At 43.7% G+C, this 25,114-nt stretch overlaps 1 protein-coding gene across 4 annotated transcripts in view; it reads left to right on the forward strand.

Annotated features, from left to right (window-relative positions):
- Positions 1-25,114, forward strand: part of LOC112217161 (receptor-type tyrosine-protein phosphatase zeta) — a 60,839-nt gene that overhangs the window by 30,669 nt on the left and 5,056 nt on the right. For 2 of the 4 annotated variants that reach the window (XM_042300171.1, XM_042300173.1), the window contains 19 exons: positions 39-165; positions 418-1,362; positions 2,942-3,089; positions 13,594-13,685; positions 13,771-13,856; positions 14,662-14,682; positions 15,105-15,201; positions 15,296-15,366; positions 15,530-15,664; positions 15,862-15,993; positions 16,094-16,257; positions 16,339-16,474; positions 19,749-19,895; positions 20,089-20,182; positions 20,450-20,526; positions 21,172-21,303; positions 21,389-21,541; positions 22,988-23,130; positions 23,394-23,529. In XM_042300171.1, coding sequence (XP_042156105.1) covers positions 39-165; positions 418-1,362; positions 2,942-3,089; positions 13,594-13,685; positions 13,771-13,856; positions 14,662-14,682; positions 15,105-15,201; positions 15,296-15,366; positions 15,530-15,664; positions 15,862-15,993; positions 16,094-16,257; positions 16,339-16,474; positions 19,749-19,895; positions 20,089-20,182; positions 20,450-20,526; positions 21,172-21,303; positions 21,389-21,541; positions 22,988-23,130; positions 23,394-23,529 — 3,036 coding nt within the window. Of the gene's footprint in view, positions 1-38; positions 166-417; positions 1,363-2,941; positions 3,090-13,593; positions 13,686-13,770; positions 13,857-14,661; positions 14,683-15,104; positions 15,202-15,295; positions 15,367-15,529; positions 15,665-15,861; positions 15,994-16,093; positions 16,258-16,338; positions 16,475-19,748; positions 19,896-20,088; positions 20,183-20,449; positions 20,527-21,171; positions 21,304-21,388; positions 21,542-22,987; positions 23,131-23,393; positions 23,530-24,307; positions 24,850-25,114 lie in introns of those variants that run through there. The other 2 variants (XM_042300175.1, XM_042300174.1) reach the window with 2 other exon arrangements.

Consider the following 25,114-nt stretch of genomic DNA (forward strand, 5'->3'; position numbering starts at 1 on the left):
GTTGACTGACATGTTACTGATCACTCACCCTCTCTCAGGGGGCCATCATCCCCGGTCTCCTGTCCAACAGCAGCTATGTGGTCCAGGTGGTAGCTGTCTGCACCAATGGCCTGACGGGACGCTGGAGTGACCAGATTATAGTGGACATGCCTCAGGAGTACCCGGGTGAGACCAGCTATAATCTCAGCACCCACAACCAAACATTTTAGTGTTCAGGCTGTCGTGAGAGATCAGATTCTAAAAATGATTTTTAGTCCAGGAAAAAGATGAATCTGTGTCCATCTTTAGCCTATTCCACTGAGATTCATATGAGAGAGGAAAGAACTTAGGTTAACGGACTTGAAAGCAAGTACGGAAGTTATCAAAATAGCATCATGATAACAGTTGTCTAAAATATTCCCATTCTCTTTTCTCCAGCGATTGAGTCTGATCCAGGCAATACAGAACCTGAGGATATATTGGAACCAGTGGATATATTGGAACAAGTAGACCAGAACCCAGTAGAAGAGAGCAGAACCAGAGAGGATCGCCAGCAGATTTTCCCTGACCAGCCCTCCACCACTGCTGCCTCCCAAGTGAGCTCTGTGCCTGTACCACCAGGGACCAGAGATGACCAGAACCGGATCGACCAGAACCCTGTGAACCAGTCCAGGATGGACAAGCCCAAGAAGGACCAGACCAGGAAGGACAAGAAGAAGCAGCGTATCCCTCCCCACCGCCCCTTCACCAGGGCCGCCTCCAACGGCAAAAGCGCCACCTGGGTCACCATGGTGACCGACCAGCCGGGCTTTCTGATTCCCGTCTCCCGGATGACCAGCCCGCCACCTGTCCGCCGGCAAATCACAGAGGAGGCCTCATTGTCGTGGTCGCCTCAGCAGATCCGGAACCAAAACCGTGGTTCCGCTGCCCAGAAACCTGACGTTTCCGGTATCGGCCTGCTACCCCCAGAGAGCGATATGTACACCCCTCCGGGGGGGGGCATGGTGGTCACTGATGTTTACTACGAGGACGTTGTCAACAGCACTGCTTTAGAGTTCACGACTATGCCATCTAAAACAACACTGAACAAAACACTGGATTATAGAGTTCTCAGTCCTGTTACTGCCAGACCTAAAGTCACAATGAAAGGAGAGGACAGGGGCTTGGTTTTGACCTCCAGGCGGTCTGATAACAGAGTTAGTACAGTGACAAGGGCCACCCCTATTCAACAGACCCCGGTTTCTGTAACCTCAACTCCCTCTGTGCCCTGGATCAGACCCAGGACTTCAAGTCCCAGCAACTCCCTCTCACCGGCCTATGGCTCCTCCACTACCTCAGGCCTCGTCAAGGTCTTACAGCTCACCACCCAGCCCATATTCACCGGTAAGAAACATATTACACATTACCTTTATGCCTTTGCCTCTCCTCCTGTTGCCAAAATGTGGCACTGTATAGTGCTCTCTTACATTGTTTGGTTGTGTGGTGGTTGTTTGATGGATGAATGATGGTTGTTTGATAGTTGTATGATGGCTGTGATATTGCCGCTTAAACCTACGATGGTGATAATGATGGTGGTGAAGGGACTGGCGCTCTACTGGCTGGTGGTGGTTATGCTGGTGATGTGCTGTAACAGTCCGGCTCTTTGTGTCTATAGTGATCTGCCCTTTTTAACTTCTCTCTCATCCTTTGGCTGCCCGGCGCTTCATACTGGTTCACACTGGTACTTCAGAGATCCATGTCTCCTACCGGTACCTAGCGGTGGTGGGTATTCCTCTGCCAGTCTGTCTTCCTTGCCTTGAATCATAAAGATTCACATCTTATGTCTTCTTCTGGGACTCTTTACCCGCCTTGCTGTGTGTGACCTGGCGGCTCCTCCCTGACTCCAGTCTGCCCTCTGGTGGCTGCTTTGTATAACCACTCAGAATCTGTGGTTCTTATGCTCCTCACTGGTGGTCTGGTGTGTTGTTAAGTATTCAGTTTAGTGCTTATTTTCACACTCAGTCTGACCAGACAGGCCTCTCTGTTCCAGTCAGTACCAGATTTCAGAGGGGGACTTGGGTTCAGCAGCCCACAGAACCTCTCAACTTCCCAGCCCCATACCCCTCTGTCTCCCACTCTGAAGAGGATTCTTCAAGGGGGCTACACCACCTTGCACCCTTCTCTCAGCCATTCAGAAGAGACACCAACCCTCTAGCTGTCTGTCACCCCCCGAAAAAGACACAACCCTCTCCCCCTCTGTCTGCCCCTCTGAAGAGGACTCCAGGTCGGACAGACAGGCTGTGACCTCTCAGCTTGGACAAACAGACATCAGTGGGTCCGGCTCTGACCTCTACGGGGACGGGGTCACCGTAGGTCAGGGCTGGCCGAGAGGGGCAACACTTTCCCTTGAGACAGTTCACTCACACCGGCCTCAGCCATGGACACAACAGAGAGACACAGGAAGAGAACAGCGGTGACTTAGGGGGTCTTTCTTCCATCTTCTACTTTGAGAGTGAGACTGGTAGTGGTGTGTCCGAGGTGGACAGAGCAGGGGCCAATCCTCAGGGGTCTGTGGTGCTGGGGGAGGCTAGTGGGTCTGGAGATAGAGGTGGAGAGGTCCTAGTGGAGCTGCCCAGCGCTGGACGTAGTTACTGGATATTGGAAACTGGAACACGCTGTCGTACATGTCGATCCAGAGCATCCCACGTGAAGATCTACGTGTCCCTGTTCTCCCTGACAGCAGGGCTGTGGAAGAGCTGAGGAAAGGTAACATACACTCAGGAATCTCCAATCATGGTGGCGGGTTAGGTGGTGTTATTTGGAGATTTCCTTGCGTATGAGAGGAAATATGATTATGGTATTTGTACTCAATGATGTGGAAACAGATTTCCTACTGATTGAAATAAAGGATGTTTCTTTAAATTCAGGGTGTGTGCGTGTGCATACAAGTCTGTAAATAGTAACTGATTCTTCCTCCCCCCAGAGATCAGTAACAGCAGCCATGAGTCAAGGGTACAAATGGTGGGAAGTGTTGCTGAGAGGGAGAAGAGGACAGTGGTCCCTCTGGCTGTGGTATCCACCCTCACCATTATCTGTCTCCTGGTCCTGGTGGGCATCCTCATCTACTGGAGGTACGATTAGCACACTGCACTGTTATCAGTTTTGTAATTTTATCAGTAACTTACTGTATAAACGGAATACAATAGATTACTGTACAATCCACAGTAAAATACCGTGCATTTGTTTTACAGCACACTGTAAGACCTTTCTATAATTTCAAAACCTATGAAATGCACAGTAAAATACTGTAAATGTATTTTACAGTATTAATTATGGTGCATTCTGGTGAAATATTGTGTGAGAAGAATCTCTGGCTCATGGAGTTGATCAGGCTGTTGATTGTGGCCTGTGGAATGTTGTCCGACTCCTTCTCCCATGGCTGTGCGTAGATAATGGATATTGGCGGAAACTGGAACACGCTGTCATACATGGCGATCCAGAGCATCCCAAACATGCTCAATGGGTGACATGTCTGGTGATTATGCAGGCCATGGAATAACTGGGACATTTTCAGCTTCCAAGAATCGTGTACAGATCCTTGTGACATGGAGTCATGCATTATCATGCTGAAACGTGAGGTGATGGCGGCGGATGCATGGCACGACAATGGGCCTCAGGATCTCGTCACAGCATCTGTGCAATTAAATTGTCATTGATGAAATGCAATTGTGTTCATTGTCCATAGCTTATTCCTGCCCCTACCTAACCCCTCCACCACCACCCCTCTTTGGAGGACAAATATCTTAGCTGTAAAAAAAAAGAAATTCTAATTAAATATTTTTCTACATATACATTTAACATATACGGTACTTATATAACAAAAATACATTCCCAAACAAACTCTTTAATCCCAACCCTCAGCCACTCTCAGCCCATCCCACCTATATCACCATAGACCGCCCTTGTTAGGTTTCCATGTGCCATATACAGTGGGGCAAAAAAGTATTTAGTCAGCCACCAATTGTGCAAGTTCTCCCACTTAAAAAGATGAGAGAGGCCTGTAATTTTCATCATAGGTACACTTCAACTATGACAGACAAAGTGAGAAAAAAAATCCAGAAAATCACATTGTAGGATTTTTTATGAATATATTTGCAAATTATGGTGGAAAATAAGTATTTGGTCAATAACAAAAGTTTATCTCAATACTTTGTTTTATACCCTTTGTTGGCAATGACAGAGGTCAAACGTTTTCTGTAAGTCTGCACAAGGTTTTCACACACTGTTGCTGGTATTTTGGCCCATTCCTCCATGCAGATCTCCTCTAGAGCAGTGATGTTTTGGGGCTGTTGCTGGGCAACACGGACTTTCAACTCCCTCCAAAGATTTTCTATGGGGTTGAGATCTGGAGACTGGCTAGGTCACTCCAGGACCTTGAAATGCTTCTTACAAGGCCACTCCTTTGTTGCCCGGGCGGTGTATTTGGGATCATTGTCATGCTGAAAGACCCAGCCACGTTTCATCTTCAATGCCCTTGCTGATGGAAGGAGGTTTTTACTCAAAATCTCACGATACATGGCCCCATTCATTATTTCCTTTACACGGATCAGTCGTCCTGGTCCCTTTGCAGAAAAACAGCCCCAAAGCATGATGTTTCCACCCCCATGCTTCACAGTAGGTATGGTGTTCTTTGGATGCAACTCAGCATTATTTGTCCTCCAAACACGACGAGTTGAGTTTTTACCAAAAAGTTATATTTTGGTTTCATCTGACCATATGACATTCTCCCAATCTTCTTCTGGCCTGGACATGTACTGGCTTAAGCAGGGGCACTTTACTTTGCAACCTGTGCGGCGCAGCTGTCAACATTTTTGTCCTCAGAAGAAACTGGTATATTTTTCTATTTATGCCAGTTCCTTTCAGCCAATTGGTATTTTTAATATATGGCAGGCAAACAAATTCCCTACTGTAACGATCGTCTGTTGAAGAAGGTGAGGACCAAAGCGCAGCGTGGTAAGTGTTCATTCTGTAACGATCGTCTGTTGAAGAATGTGAGGACCAAAGCGCAGCATGGTAAGTGTTCATACTCTTATTTCAACTGAACACTAAATAACAAAATAACAAAGAGAATGAACAAAAACCGGAACAGTCCTGTCAGGTACAGAAACACAAAACAGAAAATAACTACCCACAAAAACCCTGTGGGAAAAAGCTACCTTAGTATGGTTCCCAATCAGAGACAACGATAGTAAGCTGTCCCTGATTGAGAACCATACCAGGCCAAAACAAAGAAATACAAAAACATTGAAAAAGGAACGCAAATCACACCCTGACCGAACCAAAATGGAGACATAAAAAGCTCTAAGGTCAGGGCGTGACACCTACCTTCTCCTTTTTCCACTTGCCTCCATTTCTTTGGTCGTGCTGCAATCAGTTGGTTGTAAATTTGGATTGAGCAGATATTCCCATATACTTTTGATAACTGCAGGTGACATAACTCCATTTCTATTCATAAGATCATTCATAAATATAATACAATTTATCATTTTTTCCATAAAGAATGTTTTTTATTAATCAATATATTTGAGTTTAACCATAACATTTGTTGTAATATTTGTCCTCTTTTCTGGAGGATAAAACTAAAATTGTAACCAGTTTTGATGGTTTGTTTAAGGGCGATAATTTCATTTTCATTTAGTCAAATATTTGAAATTGTAATCTGTATGAAGGCAAAAAAGCCATTTTAGAACAAAGGATGAGCTTTTCTCAATAATCTACTGGAGAACCATTTTGGGTTTAAGTATAACTTATGTATGAGTGAAGCTTTTAGTGAGAGGTTTAAAGCTTTAACATTTAATAATATTAGCCCCCCAAACTCATTCATTATATAAATAGGCACATTTAATTTTGTCTGGCTTAGCATTCCAAATAAAATGAAATAGTTTTTGCTCATATGATTTAAAAACTAATGATCTGGAGGAGGCAATGCCAAGAGTAAGTAAGTAAACTGTGATAGGACCAAAAGAGTTCATCAATGTGATTATTCCATAAATAGACAACTATTTATCTTATCTATTTTTGCTAACTTTCTATTGAAATTAATTGTGGTAAGATCATTTATATTTTTTGAGATGTGAATAACAAGTATGTCTACATCGCCATCCGCCCATTTTAGTGGTAAACTACAAGGTAGTGTAAATATTGTCTTTTTTAACAATCCAATACATAATATGGTACACTTGTCATAATTAGGTTTTAATCCAGAGGCAGGAAAAGTGATCAAGTTCTTCAATGAGACTGAGCAGGGATCCAGATTGTGGATTTAAGAAAAAAATCATCAGCATACATTGACACTTTTGTTTTTATCCCCTGGATATCTAACCCCTTGATGTTCTTGTTGGATCTAATTTTAATAGCTAGCATTTCAATGGCCATAAAAAATAGATATGGAGACAACGGGCAGCCTTGTTTACCTCGTCTTAAAAGCTCAATACTTTCTGAGAAGTAACCATTGTTTACTATTTTACATCTGGGGTTGCTGTACATAACTTAAACCCATTGTATAAGAGATTCACCAAAATTAAAGTATTCCAGGCATTCACTGGTCACGATGGCAACACCCATCCGTAGCACGCGCTCCAGCAGGTGTATCTCACTGATCATCCCTAAAGCCAACACCTCATTTGGCCGCCTTTCGTTCCAGTACTCTGCTGCCTGTGACTGGAACGAATTGCAAAAATCGCTGAAGTTGGAGACTTTTATCTCCCTCACCAACTTCAAACATCAGCTATCTGAGCAGTTAACCGATCGCTGCAGCTGTACATAGTCTATTGGTAAATAGCCCACCCATTTTCACCTACCTCATCCCCATACTGTTTTTATTTATTTACTTTTCTGCTCTTTTGCACACCAATATCTCTACCTGTACATGACCATCTGATCATTTATCACTCCAGTGTTAATCTGCAAAATTGTAACTATTCGTCTACCTCCTCATGCCTTTTGCACACATTGTATATAGACTCCCCCTTTGTTTTCTACTGTGTTATTGACTTGTTAATTGTTTATTCCATGTGTAACTCTGTGTTGTCTGCTCACACTGCTATGCTTTATCTTGGCCAGGTCGCAGTTGTAAATGAGAACTTGTTCTCAACTAGCCTACCTGGTTAAATAAAGGTGAAATAAAAAAAAATAAAAAAAAATATGTAAATTATAATCATACTTTATCAAATGCCTTTTCAAAATCTGCTATGAAGACCAGACCTGGTATCTTCAATGTTTCATAATGTTCAATTGTTTCAAGTAATTGTCGTATATTATCTCCAATATATTGTCCAGGTAAAAGACCTGTCTTCTCAGGATGAACATTATCTGGTATAACCTTTTTTATTCTAAATGCTATGCATTTCGCCGGGATTTTCACATCACACCATTGAGGTGTTAGAGGCCTCCAGTTTTTAAATGGACTGGATCTTTATACTTACCACCTGGGTCCTGTTTTAGTAGTAATGAAATCAGACCTTCTTGTTGAGTCACTGAAAGTTTACCACTTGTATAAGAGTAATAAAACATGCTAATAATGGATCTTTGAGTACATCAAAAAAGGTCTGATATACCTCTACTGGTATACCGTCAAGCCCTTGTGTTTTTCCAGACTGAAAAGATTTTATTGCCTCAAAAAGTTCCTCTTCTCTAAATTGGCCTTCACACCAGTCTTTCTGTAAATTTGTTAATTATACATTATTATTATTATTATTATTAAAATAAATCCTTACAGTTAACATCTTTCAGTGGAAATGGAGGAGACTGGAAAGAAAACATGCTTAAAATATTTTGCTTCCCCTTTCAAAATATAATTTGTTGAATCATGGATTACTCCATCATGTGTAACTAGTTTCTGTAAAATCTTTTTGGTAGAATTTCTGTGGTGAAGATTCAAGAAAAATTATGTGTATTTTTCAGCATTTTCCATCCACGTGGAAATGCTGTAAGAGTTATATGGAGGCCAATTAGATGGTGGTCCGATCGCATTCGGTCTCCTATTAATACTTTTGATGCCAATAAGAACGAGACTAGGAAGTAATCAAGACGGCTAGCTTGATTAAGCCTCCTCCATGTATATCTCACTAGGTCAGGGTTTTGCAACCTCCATATATCCACTAGTTCTAAAGTATTCATGATCTTTGTGATCTCCTTAAGTGCTTGAGGGTAATAGTTCGGAGAATGATTTCCTTTACGATCCATTGAGGTACATAAAACCATATTATAATCTCCCACCATAATAATCAATTATTTTGTTGCTTGTGAACTCACTAGATTATATAAACTCAGCAAATAAATAAACATCCTCCCCCTGTCAACTGTGTTTATTTTCAGCAAACTTAACATGTGTAAATATTTGTTTGAACATAACAAGAATCAAAAACTGGGACATAAACTGAACAAGTTCCACAGACATGTGACTGACAGAAATGGAATAATGTGTCCCTGAACAAAGGGGGGTCTAAATCAAAAGTAACAATCAATATCTGGTGTGGCCACCAGCTGCATTAAGTTCTGCAGTGCATCTCCTCCTCATGGATTGCACCAGATTTGCCAGTTCTTGCTGTGAGATATTACCCCACTCTTCCACCAAGGCACCTGCAAGTTCCCGGACATTTCTAGGGGGGAATGGCCCTAGCCCTCCGATCCAACAGGTCCCAGATGTGCTCAATGGGATTGAGATTCAGGCTCTTCGCTGGCCGTGACAGAACACTGACATTCCTGTCTTGCAGGAAATCACGCACAGAATGAGCAGTATGGCTGGTGGCATTGTCATGCTGGAGGGTCATGTCAGGATGAGCCTGCAGGAAGGGTACAACATGAGGGAGGAGGATGTCTTCCCTGTAACGCACAGCGATGAGATTGCCTGCAATGACAACAAGCTGAGTCCGATGATGCTGTGACACACCGCCCCAGCACATGACGTAACCTCCACCTCCAAATTGATCCCAATTCGGTGTAAAGCTCATTCCTTCGACGATAAACGCAAACCCGACCATCACCCCTGGTGAGACAAAACCGTGACTTGTCAGTGAAGAGCACTTTTTGCCAGTCCTATCTAGCAACGGTGGGTTTGTGCCGGTGATGTCTGGTGAGGACCTGCCTTACAACAAACCTACAACAAACCTCTCCCTGTAGCGCTGTCTTAGGCGTCTCACAGTACGGACTTTGCAATTCATTGCCCTGGTCACATCTGCAGTCCTCATGCCTCCTTGTAGCATGCCTAAGGCACATTCACGCAGATAAGCAGGGACCCTGGGCATCTTTCTTTTGGTGTTTTTCAGAGTCAGTAGAAAGGCCTCTTTAGTGTCCTAAGTTTTCATAACAGTGACCTTAATTGCCTCCCATCTATAAACTGTTAGTGCCTTAACGACCGTTCCACAGGTGCATGTTCATTCATTGTTTATGGTTCATTGAACAAGCATGGGAAACAGTGTTTAAACCCTTTACAGTGACGATCTGTGGATTTTTACTAATTATCTTTGAAAGACAGGGTCCTGAAAAAGGGATGTTTATATATTTTTGAAAAAATATGGATCATTATTTGGCCCATACAGATTAATTAGCCAGATATGTTTTTGGTCCAATAGAATATTTAAAATAATCCATCTTCCTTGCAGATCTGTCTGCACAATCGGATCAACATTTGTATTAATTAATATAATCACCCCTTTTGAGTTTCTTTGACCATGACAAAAATATATTTCTCCCTCCCAGTCCTTTTTCCACCCAACCTCTTCTATATTTATAGAATTAGCTTCCTGTAAACAGTATATATTACATTCTCTCTTATAGCCATGTAAAAATTTATCTTTTTTTATTATCTGCGAAGCCATTACAATTATAACTTGCTATACTTATTTCCCCACTTACCATAATGATACCCAAGTTTCAATTATACGTACCACAACCAATGTTTGTAAACTTACCATTAAAAAGCATCATGATGATTATGTCCATATAGCTGTACCATAATAATTTGAACTGTTAAGCATACTGTAGCTGCAACTTCATAAACCTCCAATTGTCCTAATATTCCACCCACTAAACCCCCCCCATACCATCAGACCATCTCCCTGACTCATGGCACACCTTTGCGTCCTAAGGCAAACCCTTGGCCAGAGGGAAATATGGGCAGTCCCATGATAACATAATTATCTATCAGGATGCTTAAACTAGGATAGGGGGCAGTATTCAGAATTTTGGATGAAAAGCATGCCCAAAGTAAACTGCCTACTACTCAGGCCCAGATGCTAGGATATGCATATAGTAGATTTGGATAGAAAACACTCTAAAGTTTCCAAAACTGTTAAAATAATGTCTGTGAGTATAACATAACTAATATGGCAGGTGAGGAGGAAAATCAGGAGGCAGGAGGAAAATCCATTCAGGAAGTGCTATTATTTTGAAATGCCTGTTTTTCCATTGAAAGCCTATCCACCATACAAAGACTTATGACCTAGTTCACGATCTCTATGGCTTCCACTACATGTGGCCAGTCTTTAGGCATTGTTTCAGGCTTTTACTCTGAAAAATTAGGGAGAAACAGCACTTTCAATGAGAGGACAGTGGACATATCCAGACATGAGTGTGACTGGGAGCGCGCCTTTCTTGTTTTTCCTTTTCTATTGAAGAAGTTATTGTCCGGATGAAATATGATCGATTATTCATGACAAAAACAACCTGGGGATTGATTATAAACATCGTTTGACATGTTTCTACGAACTTTTACGGTGCTTTTTTCATTTTTCATCTGTCTGCTGTGACCGCGCTTTGTTCCAATGGATTACTGAACAAAACACATCAACAAAACTGAGGTTTTTGGACATAGAGGGACATTATCAAACAAAACAAACATTTATTGTGTAACATGGAGTCTTCGGAGTGCTACCATATGAAGATCATCAAAGGTAAGTGATTAATTTTATCGCTATTTCTGACTTTTGTTACTCGTCTACTTGGCTGGTTACTGTTTGTAATTTGTCTGCTGGGCGCTGTTCTCAGATAATCGCATGGTTTGCTTTCGCCGTAAAGTATTTTTCAAATCTGACACCGTGGTTGGATTAACAAGAAGTTCATCTTTAAACCGATGTATAATACTTGTATTTTTCATGAATTTTTATAATGATTATTTCTGGTTTTGAATTTGGCGCTCTGTAATTTCACTGGATGTTGGCTAGGTAGAGAGGGGGTGTGGGAGTGTCCCAGTGTTATCCAGCCCACACACACACTAGAGACAACAACCCTGTTGACAATACCTAATCCATCCATTCGGAAGAATAATCATCCTTTACATGTTTTATATTGAGAATAATTGTTTTAATGTAAAGGGGTATTGCCAATTATTTCAGGATCGTATAGGCCTATTCCAATAGAGAACCTATGCGGGTTTTTAAATGATATAATCCTTTATCCTATCCCTATAACACATCTATTCTTATTCATTAAGTTTTATGTTAAAAGCGAATCATTCCGATTCACATCGGCGACCAAGGGCCGCACGATATAACATATTTTAAGTCATAATATACCCGACCTCTACAATTAGAACATATCATATTAAACAAACAAAAAACTGTCTTAGTATTTCTAATGACCAATCTTCAAATGAAATACTTTTTTTTTAAATCATAAAAAGAGGTCAGCCTTACCCATCCTCGTCTTCCCCTAAATCAAAATCTGATATTACGTCCATATAGTCCAAAACTCCATTTTGCCTAAATAGAAAGCCTGTAAGTTCATCATACCCATTCTGCATGACCATAAATCCTTATTTTAAGTCCACATGGTCCACGGTTCCATAATGCATGAATAAAAACAAAAGAAGTCGCTCATGCCACAAACAAAAAACAAATGTGAAAAAAAAACAATGAATCCATATTTGTACTGTGTAATGCGGTGCAAATATGTATCGGGGACTACTTCCATAGGAGGTAGCTATCAATCACAGCCACGTTGTAATGGGAGTTCAGGGTCTTATTTTCTGCTCGTATTTTTTCCATTTTATTACTGTAATCCTTTCCGGTTTTAAAGGCCTCAACCTCCCCCGGTAGGCCAGGCAATAGATCCATTTTTTTTAGCTGCTCTCTCATGCTTGTAAGCATTGCTCTATCTTCTGGAGACATAGTAATACAAACGTCCCCCTCCAATGTTAGGTTTGGAATTTTAGACGGTGGCTTTCCTCCTGTTCGCATCGATGCATCCGTTTCTTTTCCGAGCACATCAAAATGCTGATCAATGAATAGTTCCAGATTCTCTATATTATCCAGAATGTTTGTTTCGTAGTTATCAGCTAATCCTACATTTTTGTGATTAATTCATGGGACAAACTGTGGCTGTTAAGTCATCACCTCTTCTTGTTGTTATCAGCAAAAAAAACTCGCCCACATGACGCCATACACGTGGTCTGCTGTTGTGAGGGTGGGTTGGAAGTACTGTAGAATTCCATAACGTTGGAGGCGGATTTATGGTAGAGAAATTAACATTTGATTCTCTGGTAACAGCTCTGGTGGACATTCCTGCAGTCGCCCTCAAAACTTGAGACATCTGTGGCATTGTGTTGTGTGACGAAACTGCACATTTTAGAGTGGCTTTTTATTGTCCCCAGCACAAGATGCACCTGTGTAATGACCATGCTGTTTAATCAGCTTCTTGATATGCCACACCTGTCAGGTGGATGGATTATCTTGGCAAAGGAGAAATGCCTCACTAACAGGGATATAAACATTTTTTTGTGCGTATGAAAAATGTCTGGGATCTTTTATTTCAGTTCATGAGACATTGGACCAACACTTGTGTTTATATTTTTGTTCAGTGTATCTATAGGGAACAGATTGGAGTAGAAGCAGGTCTTTCAATGGCTGAATATGTACTCTTGTCCATTTGATTTGTTCTGCCCTGTAATCAAGGCCAGTTTGGAAGCCTTTGATTAGGCCTCTAGAAGTGAAAGTGATATGAAACAACGAGTATTAATTCATATGCAAATGCATACAGCCAACCTGCTTGCTCTCATCCCTTGTAATTACAGTAAAATACTGTAGTTTTGTAATAGTTTAATAGTCCGTTGTACTGTGTTTCATTGCTCTGTCATCAGGTTACTGTAAATATTGTAGTGGCACTATCCAGAGATATATCATAAGAAATATTGTTGTAATTGCAAGTAATGGAGAAGCTTTTTACTTGCTATGACTGAGAATTGTTTATCAACCTTGGTTAAATACACTGACTGTAACTTGCTAAGGACAAGAGCACCCGCTAAATTACCTACATGTAAAAAGGAAAACTTGCAAAGAATTCTGGGTAATATGTCACTGCATGGGTAATTACAATATACTGTAATTAGATTACAGTCATATTTTTTGGTACTGTAAAATGAATTACTGTTAAATGTATTACAGTAGCTGTAAAATAAATGACAGTAACTTACTGGCTAATTTCTGCCAGCAAGTTACTGTACATTTTACAGCAAATGCTTTACAGTGTGTGTTCAGATAGAAATGTATTGTGTAGAGCAGGTATGATGTCTGCCCTGTAGAATTGGGAGTCGTGTCAGCTTTATTCATTATATTTCTATTTGCAACGTTTGTTTGACAGAAACTGCTTCCAGACGGTTGACTTCTTCACCGAAGACACCGCCTCACCCAAAGTCATCTCTGCTTTGTCTTCACCTCTGCTGCCCGCCACAGGTAACACTCGCACACACACACACACACACTCACACACACACACCACACACATCGTCCTTTCATTCATTCCTGTCTGTGTTTCCAGAAGAGCACGAGGCGCTGTCAGTGAAGCAGTTTGTGAAGCACGTGGCAGAGCTCCACCAGACCAACACCTTCTCCAAGGATTTTGAGGTGAGAGAGACATCAGCCTGATACTACTGTATGTATGATATATACCGCTCTTAATGCTCCCCAGCAGTATTAACATCACCTAGGCACGGTGTGGTAGTCATGGTTAAGATTTGACCCTCACTGCTTCCTGAAGCTATTCCTTTCTAATCAATAAAAGTGTATGTTTGTTCAGAGTATAACCTAACTCAACACTACTGGTAAGTGAGGCATCCTGTGAAAGGTGGCACTGTCTGAAACAGAAACGTTTGTAAATTGGTTAGAGCAACATTTTAGTTTTTGTCTGTAGATGTTACTATGTGTATTAGATGTCCCTATCTGTCTCAGTGTAACTGTTGTGGTTGTGGGTTAGCATGTTGAGGGTGTACTGTATGTTTGGGTGAGGGACTACATTACACTGCCTCTGTAGGTAACCGTACTCTAATACACCCTGTACATAGCTATAGATACACAGAGTTTGGAAACAACTTTTAGACATTTTAATGGATGCCATGTTCACACCACCCATTCCGAGACAACGTTCCAATGGAATGTTTGGTGTCAACATGGCGTACAGTTTGCAAAACTGGGTGCATCAGTAGGTGACCCTGTCAATAGGCATGCCCACTACCTCCAGACAAATACATACACAGAGAGCTGTTCCTCATGTCTCTGTATCTGCAATGACTGGTCACTGTGTGTCGCCCAACCCCTCATCGCTGTGCTTTCTGCATTCTCACCCCCTCCTCCCCACCACCCTTCCACCTCCCATTCTCACCCCCTCCTCCCCACCACCCTTCCACCTCCCATTCTCCCCCACCCCCATTAGATTGTGACAGAGTGTTATGAGGTAAGACTCCCTTTGTGTTAGATTAGATATGCACACAGTATCAAAGATGTTATCCTGATTCATCAGGACTTCCTGATTCTTTGACCTTTGACCTCAGAATCAGGAAGACCTTTTCTCTTTATCCTACCAAAATTGACTGATATTGTTTCTTTGTTGCATGGATCACATCTCTGAGTAGCTGTACTGTCTGCTGTCATGTAGTTTAGTGCTTTCTTGTTTGTTGTGTTCTTGCATGCTACCTTCTATTTGATCATTGGACTTGCGTGTTGGGTACCGGCCAGGTTGTGTGTGTTGGTTCGTAATGGCTCAGTGTGTGTGTGTGTGTGTGTGTGTGTGTGTGTGTGTGTGTGTGTGTGGGTGTGTATTGGTCATTCATTGTTCAGGGTTGTGTGACTGAGTGCCTGTGTGTGTTTCTCTTACAGGAGGTGCAGTCGTGCACAGTGGAGATGGGCATCACTACTGACAGCTCCAACCACCCAGACAACAAGAACAAGAACCGATACATCAACATCATGGCCTGTACGTCACGCACACTAACTAAAAACACACACACACACTGACACACACAGACATACACATACACACTATTCATTAACCCTCTTTGTTGTTCTAGATGACCACAGCAGAGTCAAACTGCTGGAAGAGGGAGAAGGTGGAGACTACATCAATGCTAACTTTGTTGATGTAAGTAGCTCCTCTTCTTATCATTCATATCTATATCAACTAGTGAACGTGTACGTACGCTATGTAAAGAGGACTGGTATTAGAAATACAGACTAGGGGTAGTATGGAAGATTGACTGCATGATTGGTTGATTGATTGACCTGTGTGTGTGTGTTCCTGTCAGGGTTTTGAGCGTACAAGGGCCTACATCGCAGCCCAGGGCCCCCTGAAGTCTGGAACAGAGGACTTCTGGAGGATGGTGTGGCAGGAGAATGTTGGAGTCATCGTCATGATCACCAACCTGTTGGAGAAGGGCCGGGTCAGTTAGTCACACAGATAGACTGCAGGCTGGGGCACTGTGTTGATGTGTCTTATTTTTACACAGTTTGAACAGAAAACATTGGTTCAAGAGGGAAGGAAAATGGAACATAACTCTGTTTGTGAAGTTTTTATCTGACTTTTATATGACTGTTTTGACCATTGTGTGACTGAGGCTCTCTCCCTCTGTGATGTCAGAGGAAGTGTGACCAGTACTGGCCAATGGAGAACCAGGAGGAGTACGGTTATTTCCTGGTGACCCTAAAAGACACCAAGACCCTGGCCTACTATACCCGGAGAACCTTTACCGTCAGAGACACCTCACAAAAGGTACCTTCCTGGACACACACACACACCTTGAAGAAGATGCACTGCAGTGCACAGAGATTCTAGTCTGTTTGACCCTGCCGGCTGTGTGTTGTACCTACAGGCTTCCCAGAGGGGACGCTGTGCTGAGAGGACGGTGGTCCAGTACCACTACACCCAGTGGCCTGACATGGGCGTGCCTGAATACACCCTGCCTGTCATCTCCTTCGTACGGGCCTCGTCCCAGGCCAGGACTCAGGACATGGGCCCTGTCCTTGTACACTGCAGGTGGGCTGGGTGTGTGTGTGGGGGGGGAGCATTGTGTTGTGTGGAACTCTCTCACAAGTATGTTCTGTTCTGTGTGTGTAGTGCTGGTGTGGGGAGGACAGGAACCTACATCGTGCTGGACAGTATGCTGCAACAGATCCAGGACCAGGGAACGGTCAACATACTGGGCTTCCTCAAACACGTCAGAACACAGAGGAACTACCTGGTACAGACGGAGGTAATGCACACACTTACAGGAGCAGCGTTTCCCAAACTCGGTCCCGGGGAACCCAAGGGGTGCACATTTAGGTTTTTGCACGAGCACTACACAGCTGATTCAACTAATCAAGTCATTATCCAGCCCTGGTGGAGGTGATGTGAGTGAGACGTCTCTCTCTGTGTTATGTCTCTCTGGTCCTCAGGAGCAGTATGTGTTTATCCACGATGCCCTGGTGGAGGTGATGTGAGTGAGAGGTCTCTCTCTGTGTTATGTCTCTCTGGTCCTCAGGAGCAGTATGTGTTTATCCACGATGCCCTGGTGGAGGTGATGTGAGTGAGACGTCTCTCTCTGTGTTATGTCTCTCTGGTCCTCAGGAGCAGTATGTGTTTATCCACGATGCCCTGGTGGAGGTGATGTGAGTGAGACGTCTCTCTCTGTGTTATGTCTCTCTGGTCCTCAGGAGCAGTATGTGTTTATCCACGATGCCCTGGTGGAGGTGATGTGAGTGAGACGTCTCTCTCTGTGTTATGTCTCTCTGGTCCTCAGGAGCAGTATGTGTTTATCCACGATGCCCTGGTGGAGGTGATGTGAGTGAGACGTCTCTCTCTGTGTTATGTCTCTTTGGTCCTCAGGAGCAGTATGTGTTTATCCACGATGCCCTGGTGGAGGTGATGTGAGTGAGACGTCTCTCTGTGTTATGTCTCTCTGGTCCTCAGGAGCAGTATGTGTTTATCCACGATGCCCTGGTGGAGGTGATGTGAGTGAGACGTCTCTCTCTGTGTTATGTCTCTCTGGTCCTCAGGAGCAGTATGTGTTTATCCACGATGCCCTGGTGGAGGTGATGTGAGTGAGACGTCTCTCTCTGTGTTATGTCTCTCTGGTCCTCAGGAGCAGTATGTGTTTATCCACGATGCCCTGGTGGAGGTGATGTGAGTGAGACGTCTCTCTCTGTGTTATGTCTCTCTGGTCCTCAGGAGCAGTATGTGTTTATCCACGATGCCCTGGTGGAGGTGATGTGAGTGAGACGTCTCTCTCTGTGTTATGTCTCTCTGGTCCTCAGGAGCAGTATGTGTTTATCCACGATGCCCTGGTGGAGGTGATGTGAGTGAGACGTCTCTCTCTGTGTTATGTCTCTCTGGTCCTCAGGAGCAGTATGTGTTTATCCACGATGCCCTGGTGGAGGTGATGTGAGTGAGAGGTCTCTCTCTGTGTTATGTCTCTCTGGTCCTCAGGAGCAGTATGTGTTTATCCACGATGCCCTGGTGGAGGTGATGTGAGTGAGACGTCTCTCTCTGTGTTATGTCTCTGGATCTCAGGAGCAGTATGTGTTTATCCACGATGCCCTGGTGGAGGTGATGTGAGTGAGACGTCTCTCTCTGTGTTATGTCTCTCTGGTCCTCAGGAGCAGTATGTGTTTATCCACGATGCCCTGGTGGAGGTGATGTGAGTGAGACGTCTCTCTCTGTGTTATGTCTCTCTGGTCCTCAGGAGCAGTATGTGTTTATCCACGATGCCCTGGTGGAGGTGATGTGAGTGAGACGTCTCTCTGTGTTATGTCTCTCTGGATCTCAGGAGCAGTATGTGTTTATCCACGATGCCCTGGTGGAGGTGATGTGAGTGAGACGTCTCTCTCTGTGTTATGTCTCTCTGGATCTCAGGAGCAGTATGTGTTTATCCACGATGCCCTGGTGGAGGTGATGTGAGTGAGACGTCTCTCTCTGTGTTATGTCTCTCTGGTCCTCAGGAGCAGTATGTGTTTATCCACGATGCCCTGGTGGAGGTGATGTGAGTGAGACGTCTCTCTCTGTGTTATGTCTCTCTGGTCCTCAGGAGCAGTATGTGTTTATCCACGATGCCCTGGTGGAGGTGATGTGAGTGAGAGGTCTCTCTCTGTGTTATGTCTCTCTGGTCCTCAGGAGCAGTATGTGTTTATCCACGATGCCCTGGTGGAGGTGATGTGAGTGAGACGTCTCTCTCTGTGTTATGTCTCTCTGGTCCACAGGAGCAGTATGTGTTTATCCACGATGCCCTGGTGGAGGTGATGTGAGTGAGACGTCTCTCTCTGTGTTATGTCTCTCTGGTCCTCAGGAGCAGTATGTGTTTATCCACGATGCCCTGGTGGAGGTGATGTGAGTGAGAGGTCTCTCTCTGTGTTATGTCTCTCTGGTCCTCAGGAGCAGTATGTGTTTATCCACGATGCCCTGGTGGAGGTGATGTGAGTGAGACGTCTCTCTCTGTGTTATGTCTCTCTGGTCCTCAGGAGCAGTATGTGTTTATCCACGATGCCCTGGTGGAGGTGATGTGAGTGAGACGTCTCTCTCTGTGTTATGTCTCTCTGGATCTCAGGAGCAGTATGTGTTTATCCACGATGCCCTGGTGGAGGTGATGTGAGTGAGAGGTCTCTCTCTGTATTATGTCTCTCTGGTCCTCAGGAGCAGTATGTGTTTATCCACGATGCCCTGGTGGAGGTGATGTGAGTGAGACGTCTCTCTCTGTGTTATGTCTCTCTGGTCCTCAGGAGCAGTATGTGTTTATCCACGATGCCCTGGTGGAGGTGATGTGAGTGAGACGTCTCTCTCTGTGTTATGTCTCTCTGGTCCTCAGGAGCAGTATGTGTTTATCCACGATGCCCTGGTGGAGGTGATGTGAGTGAGACGTCTCTCTCTGTGTTATGTCTCTCTGGTCCTCAGGAGCAGTATGTGTTTATCCACGATGCCCTGGTGGAGGTGATGTGAGTGAGAGGTCTCTCTCTGTGTTATGTCTCTCTGGTCCTCAGGAGCAGTATGTGTTTATCCACGATGCCCTGGTGGAGGTGATGTGAGTGAGACGTATCTCTCTGTGTTATGTCTCTCTGGTCCTCAGGAGCAGTATGTGTTTATCCACGATGCCCTGGTGGAGGTGATGTGAGTGAGACGTATCTCTCTGTGTTATGTCTCTCTGGTCCTCAGGAGCAGTATGTGTTTATCCACGATGCCCTGGTGGAGGTGATGTGAGTGAGAGGTCTCTCTCTGTGCTATGTCTCTCTGGTCCTCAGGAGCAGTATGTGTTTATCCACGATGCCCTGGTGGAGGTGATGTGAGTGAGACGTCTCTCTCTGTGTTATGTCTCTCTGGTCCACAGGAGCAGTATGTGTTTATCCACGATGCCCTGGTGGAGGTGATGTGAGTGAGACGTCTCTCTCTGTGTTATGTCTCTCTGGTCCTCAGGAGCAGTATGTGTTTATCCACGATGCCCTGGTGGAGGTGATGTGAGTGAGAGGTCTCTCTCTGTGTTATGTCTCTCTGGTCCTCAGGAGCAGTATGTGTTTATCCACGATGCCCTGGTGGAGGCCATCATCAGCAGGGACACTCTGGTGACCTCTGACCTGGTCCACTCCTACGTCACGGACCTGCTGACCACTGGGCCCTCCGGGAGGACCCGCATGGAGAGACAGTTTAAGGTCAGAACACACACACAGAGTGGAACCCTACAACCTAGTGTGCTACTTTCTGGGCCCTGACTTGGGACCTGCTCAAACAAATTGAGGATACATCCTTGAAGTAATCACTGATCTGGCGTGACTTGATTGGTGAAAGCCATTGAGCAGGAGTGATGGTAATGTGTTGGTAATGTTTACTGCTCTTGTGTTATAGCTGGTGAGTCAGCGCAGAGCCAGACAGGCTGACTACGCCGCTGCCCTGAGAGAGGGAAACGCTGACAAAAACAGGACCTCCTCTCTCATGCCGGGTGAGTTGAAGTAGCCAATCACACAAAACACGATATACATGTAGTTGGTAAGAGACAGCCATTCAGTCAATACCAGGTAAAGGTTCTCCTTCATCTATGTCTTACCTCAGCAGAGAAGAGGAATAGGCAAAACAACATTTCGATTCAGAGTAATAAACAAATGGAATACTTTATCTGAGAAAACCAGAACATTTTTAATATAATAAATTCAAGCAATACTTTAGGACCACTTGAAAATAATAGATTGTGTTTCTGTGTGTGCTGCAGTGGAGAGATCCAGAGTGTGTCTGTCATGTCCAGTGGAAGGAGAATCTTCAGACTACATCAACGCTTCCTATATCATGGTAAGAACAAGGTTGTCCATTTGATAAGGACCCCTTATAAATGCTTTATAGAGCATTCACAGGGTCTTCATAAACACTACATACACCGAGTGTACAAAACATTAGGAACTGCTTTTTCCATGACATAGACCGACCAGGTGAATCCAACTGAAATCTATGATCCCTTATTGATGTCACCTGTTAAATCCACTTCAATCAGTGTAGATGAAGGGGAGGAGACAGGTTAACGAAGGATTTATAAGCCTTTGAGAACAATTGAGACATGGATTGTGTATGTGTGCCATTCAGAGGGTGAATGGGCAAGACTAAAGATGTAAGTGCCTTTGAACGGGGTATGGTAGTGTGTCAAGAACTGCAACGCTGCTGGGTTTTTCACGCTCAACAGTTTCCCATGTGTATCAAGAATGGTCCCCCACCCAAAGTTTTGTACATCCAGCCAAATTGACACAACTGTCCCTGTGGAATGCTTCTACACCTTGTAGAGTCCCGGTGAATTGAGGCTGTTCTGAGGGAAAAAGGGGTGCAACTCAATAGTAGGAAGGTGTTCCTAATGTTTTGTACACTCATATACCATGTCGAAGCAAAGTCATATGTGTGTTCCAGATTCATGTTGTTTATTTTGACTGTGTCTGTGCTGTGTTCCAGGGTTACCACAAGAGCAGGGAGTTTATCCTGACCCAGTGTCCTCTCCCCTCCACTGTCTCGGACTTCTGGAGAATGGTCTGGGACCACAACTCACAGCTCATCATCTCCCTGCCTGACACACACACAGCACAGGTAAGCAGGTAGCACTCCACAAACACACACACGCGCGCGTCAACAGTATCACACCTATAACGCTGTCTCCATTGTGTCCTATCAGAGTGAGGGGGAGGAGTCTTGTGTCTACTGGCCCAGTAAGGATCAGCCAATCAGCTGTGAGGGTTTCATAGTGTCGTTCACTGGAGAGGACCACATGTGTCTGGCCAACGAGGAGAGACTGGTGGTCCACGACTTCTTACTGGAGGCCACACAGGTAAGAACCAACCCCACACACTCACAAGATGCAAGCTCGCACACGCATACACACACACACAGATTCAACCACACACACACAGCCCAGCTAGCACATAACCTTCTGAGAACCATGTGTTTCTTAGAGCTTGGTGCGAGCATGGTTGTCCTATGGTTATTTTGCATACAACCTTTCCACAACTTTCTGGGAATGGTGCAGGATAGTTGCCTGTCTTTGGAACATTCTCGACACATTTAAGGAACTTGACAAAAAAATCATTATTTTCTCAGGTATTTCATTACTTTAACAGAACATTTCCTAAAAGTTCAAACATGGTTACATTTAATTTGAATTTTGGAAATGTTTGAGAAACGTTCTCCAACTAGTTTGGCTTTGGGAATGTTCTCAGCTAGTTGAGAGAACGTTAAAGAAACAAGTTCTTCTGTGGGAATTTCAGTACTTCAGCATAATGTTTCCGAAAGGTTTCCTCATGGTTTTCTTTAAAGTCAGGTTCTCAAATTTTTCCAAGAACTTGAAGAAAACTTTCCGTAAAAAAACACAAGAAAACGTTTCTAATGTTGAGAGAACTTTCTAGCAATGTTATTTAAAAACATAAACATTCCATTCTCAGCATCAACAAACTCTTTGTATCCTCTATCTTGTTTAGTGTGTTGTGGTGTGTTAGCCGCGCCCAGTAATTGTCCACATCTGATCTTAATGAGTGCTTTAAAACAAAAGACACATTACGTACATGGTCATGGGCTTAAAAAAAGGAGACACCTGTACCATGCCAGATAAAGAGTTGAAAAGTATCCAATTTTGAGTTTGAATCTCAATATTTTACTTTATATACATCAAATGACTGAAATATAACAAAACCGTTTCACATAGAAACCAAATTTTCTTCGTTTTTTAACGTTCCACCCATTAGGCCACTAGAAGGTGATTTAGTCATTTGACTGCAGGAAAGGGCTACTGCCTAAGGAAATTAATTTCCATGTGTTCTATCTGTGCTTGGAGTTCAAACATGTTTCGAACCCCAAATAATCTAGAAGTATTATTAAAAGTCTTATTGAAACATTCAGAAACATTCCCTATAATTTATTTTCTCAGAGGGCTAATAAAACTTCCAAGGAACCAGAGGAAAACACTCTCAGAACCTCCCTTGCTGCAAACTAAAAAATAAAAATAAACATTCCCATTTTTTAAACTTCTGTTCTCAGAACGTTTTAAAAAACGTTCAATTTTACCAGTCAGGAAGCGTATGGCTTTGTTCACACAACCAATGTGAAACCAAAAACATACGTTCCCACAACTTCCAATGAACCAAATGTGCTAGCTGGGAGAGATCAAACCACACACAGAGATCAAACCAGACACATACACACAAATGAGGACCACACACAAATGAGAACTACACACACACAACCCCAGACTCTTCCCACACTCCTCTCTTTCTTTCCCCAGGATAACTATGTCCTGGAGGTGCGTCAGTACATGTCCCCCTGCTGGCCCAACCCAGAAAGCCCCGTCAGCAGCACCTTCCAGCTGCTCAACATTATCACAGAGGACAGCAGACGGAGAGAAGGAACCATAGTCGTGCATGACCGGTGAGTTACTGCTCTCCTCTGTTCCTCAAGTCTTCTCTGTGTTCTCTGTGGTTGGGAGGTCAGCTGAGGGCTGGTAGGGTGCGAGGAATCTTATTTGAAGAGTGTGTTATCCCACTGATGGGAACTGATTTCACTGATTCACCATATAACAGTGTTTTTGTGTTCCAGGAGTTGTTGGCTCATTCTGTGTTTGAGACAAAGACTTGGGTGTTGTTTCCGTAATTGGTTCATAGCATAGTTTCCCCTGTCTGTGTCTGTGCCAGGCTGGGTGGCTCGATGGCGGGGCTGTTCTGTGCCCTCACCACCCTGGCACAGCAGCTGGAGCAGCAGGGCTCTGTGGATGTGTACCAGGTGGCACGGATGACTAACCTCATGAGGCCCGGTGTCTTCAACGACATGGTATGTCCTGGAACAGCACACACACACACACACACACACACAACACAGAAACGCAGGGAACATAGCACAGCTCATACATAGACACACACATACTCACACCAGGCTGATCTCATAGACTAGATGTAAAATGGTATAGGAAAGTCCGGGACATTCAAATTAGTGTGATATGGTACGTTTGGTATGGTTACATAAGACAGAAGGTTACTTCGGCAAACAGGACAGGAGTTGGTCGGGGTGGATGGGTGGTCGTACAACGTGAAACGTCTAGCAAGCCAAAGGTTGCGTTTTCAAATCTCATCAAGGACAACTTTAGCAACTTTGCAACTACTTTCTAGCTAATGCAACTACTTAGCATGTTAGCTAACTCTTACCCAAACCCTAAACTTAACCCTTTAACCTAACTCCTAACCCTAACCTTAACCCCTAGCCTAGCTAATGTTAGTCACCTAGCTAACGTTAGCCACAACTAATTGTAATTCGTAACATATCACACGAATTGTAATTTGCTAACGCTAACATTAGCCACAACAAATTGGAAATTGTAACATATCATACTGTTAGGTTCTAATTTTTCAGAGTAAATAACTCATGGACACTGGAGAAGCTTAAGCAAGTTTAATTCTTCCCAAAGTTTCGACGCAGCTGTATTCAGACAAAAACATGTTTCCACCATCACAAGTATATATACTCCACTTTAGGCACTCCTCCTTCTCTCCAAACCTTACATCTTATGGTTCCACAGGAAGACGAAGTGATAAACCGTTCTGTCTCCCTTAAGGTGACCTGACCTGACCTCAACCCCCTTGATGTCTAATCCAAAGCTCTCCACCCGTATCACCCATGGCACTCCGGTGACTCTCTCCCGTCCACCCAGCACATTCCACAGCCACTCTGTCTTTCTACAGAGAACCATTAACTTCTGACATAAAAACCAGTCTCTTCCACTCCTTTATATACCACGCTTCTGATCTATCATTGTCTTTAGTATCTCAATGTTCAAAGTTTTTCACTGAATCCAACAATACGTAGTGCAAATTTGTAACATATTGAACGAAATGCAATTGGTGACATATCACACAAATTATAATTTGTAACATATCATACGAATTGTAATTCATAACATATAATAAGAAATGGATATGGACATCCACATATTAATACATACCATACCAAATGGAACATATCTCACTAATTTGGTTCTGACGGATTTCCATTTACTATGTTACACCTACCCCTGAGCCCAGGTTGCACACATGTACACACACACACGTTACACAAACAGCTTACGCAAACAGCTCACACGCACACACACACACCTGCACACCATACACAGTTAGCGCACTCACACACTGCTCACAAATGAATCAATCAAATGTATTTATAAAGCCCTCCTTACATCAGCTGTCACAAAGTGCTGTACAGAAACCCAGCCTAAAACCCCAAACAGCAAGCAATGCAGGTGTAGAAGCACGGTGGCTAGGAAAAACTCCCTAGAAAGGCCAAAACCTAGGAAGAAACCTAGAGAGGAACCAGGCTATGTGGGGTGGCCAGTCCTCTTCTGGCTGTGCCGGGTGGAGATTATAAC

Source organism: Oncorhynchus tshawytscha, linkage group LG17, assembly GCF_018296145.1.
Source record: "Oncorhynchus tshawytscha isolate Ot180627B linkage group LG17, Otsh_v2.0, whole genome shotgun sequence".
Classification (NCBI taxonomy): Eukaryota; Metazoa; Chordata; class Actinopteri; order Salmoniformes; family Salmonidae; genus Oncorhynchus; species Oncorhynchus tshawytscha.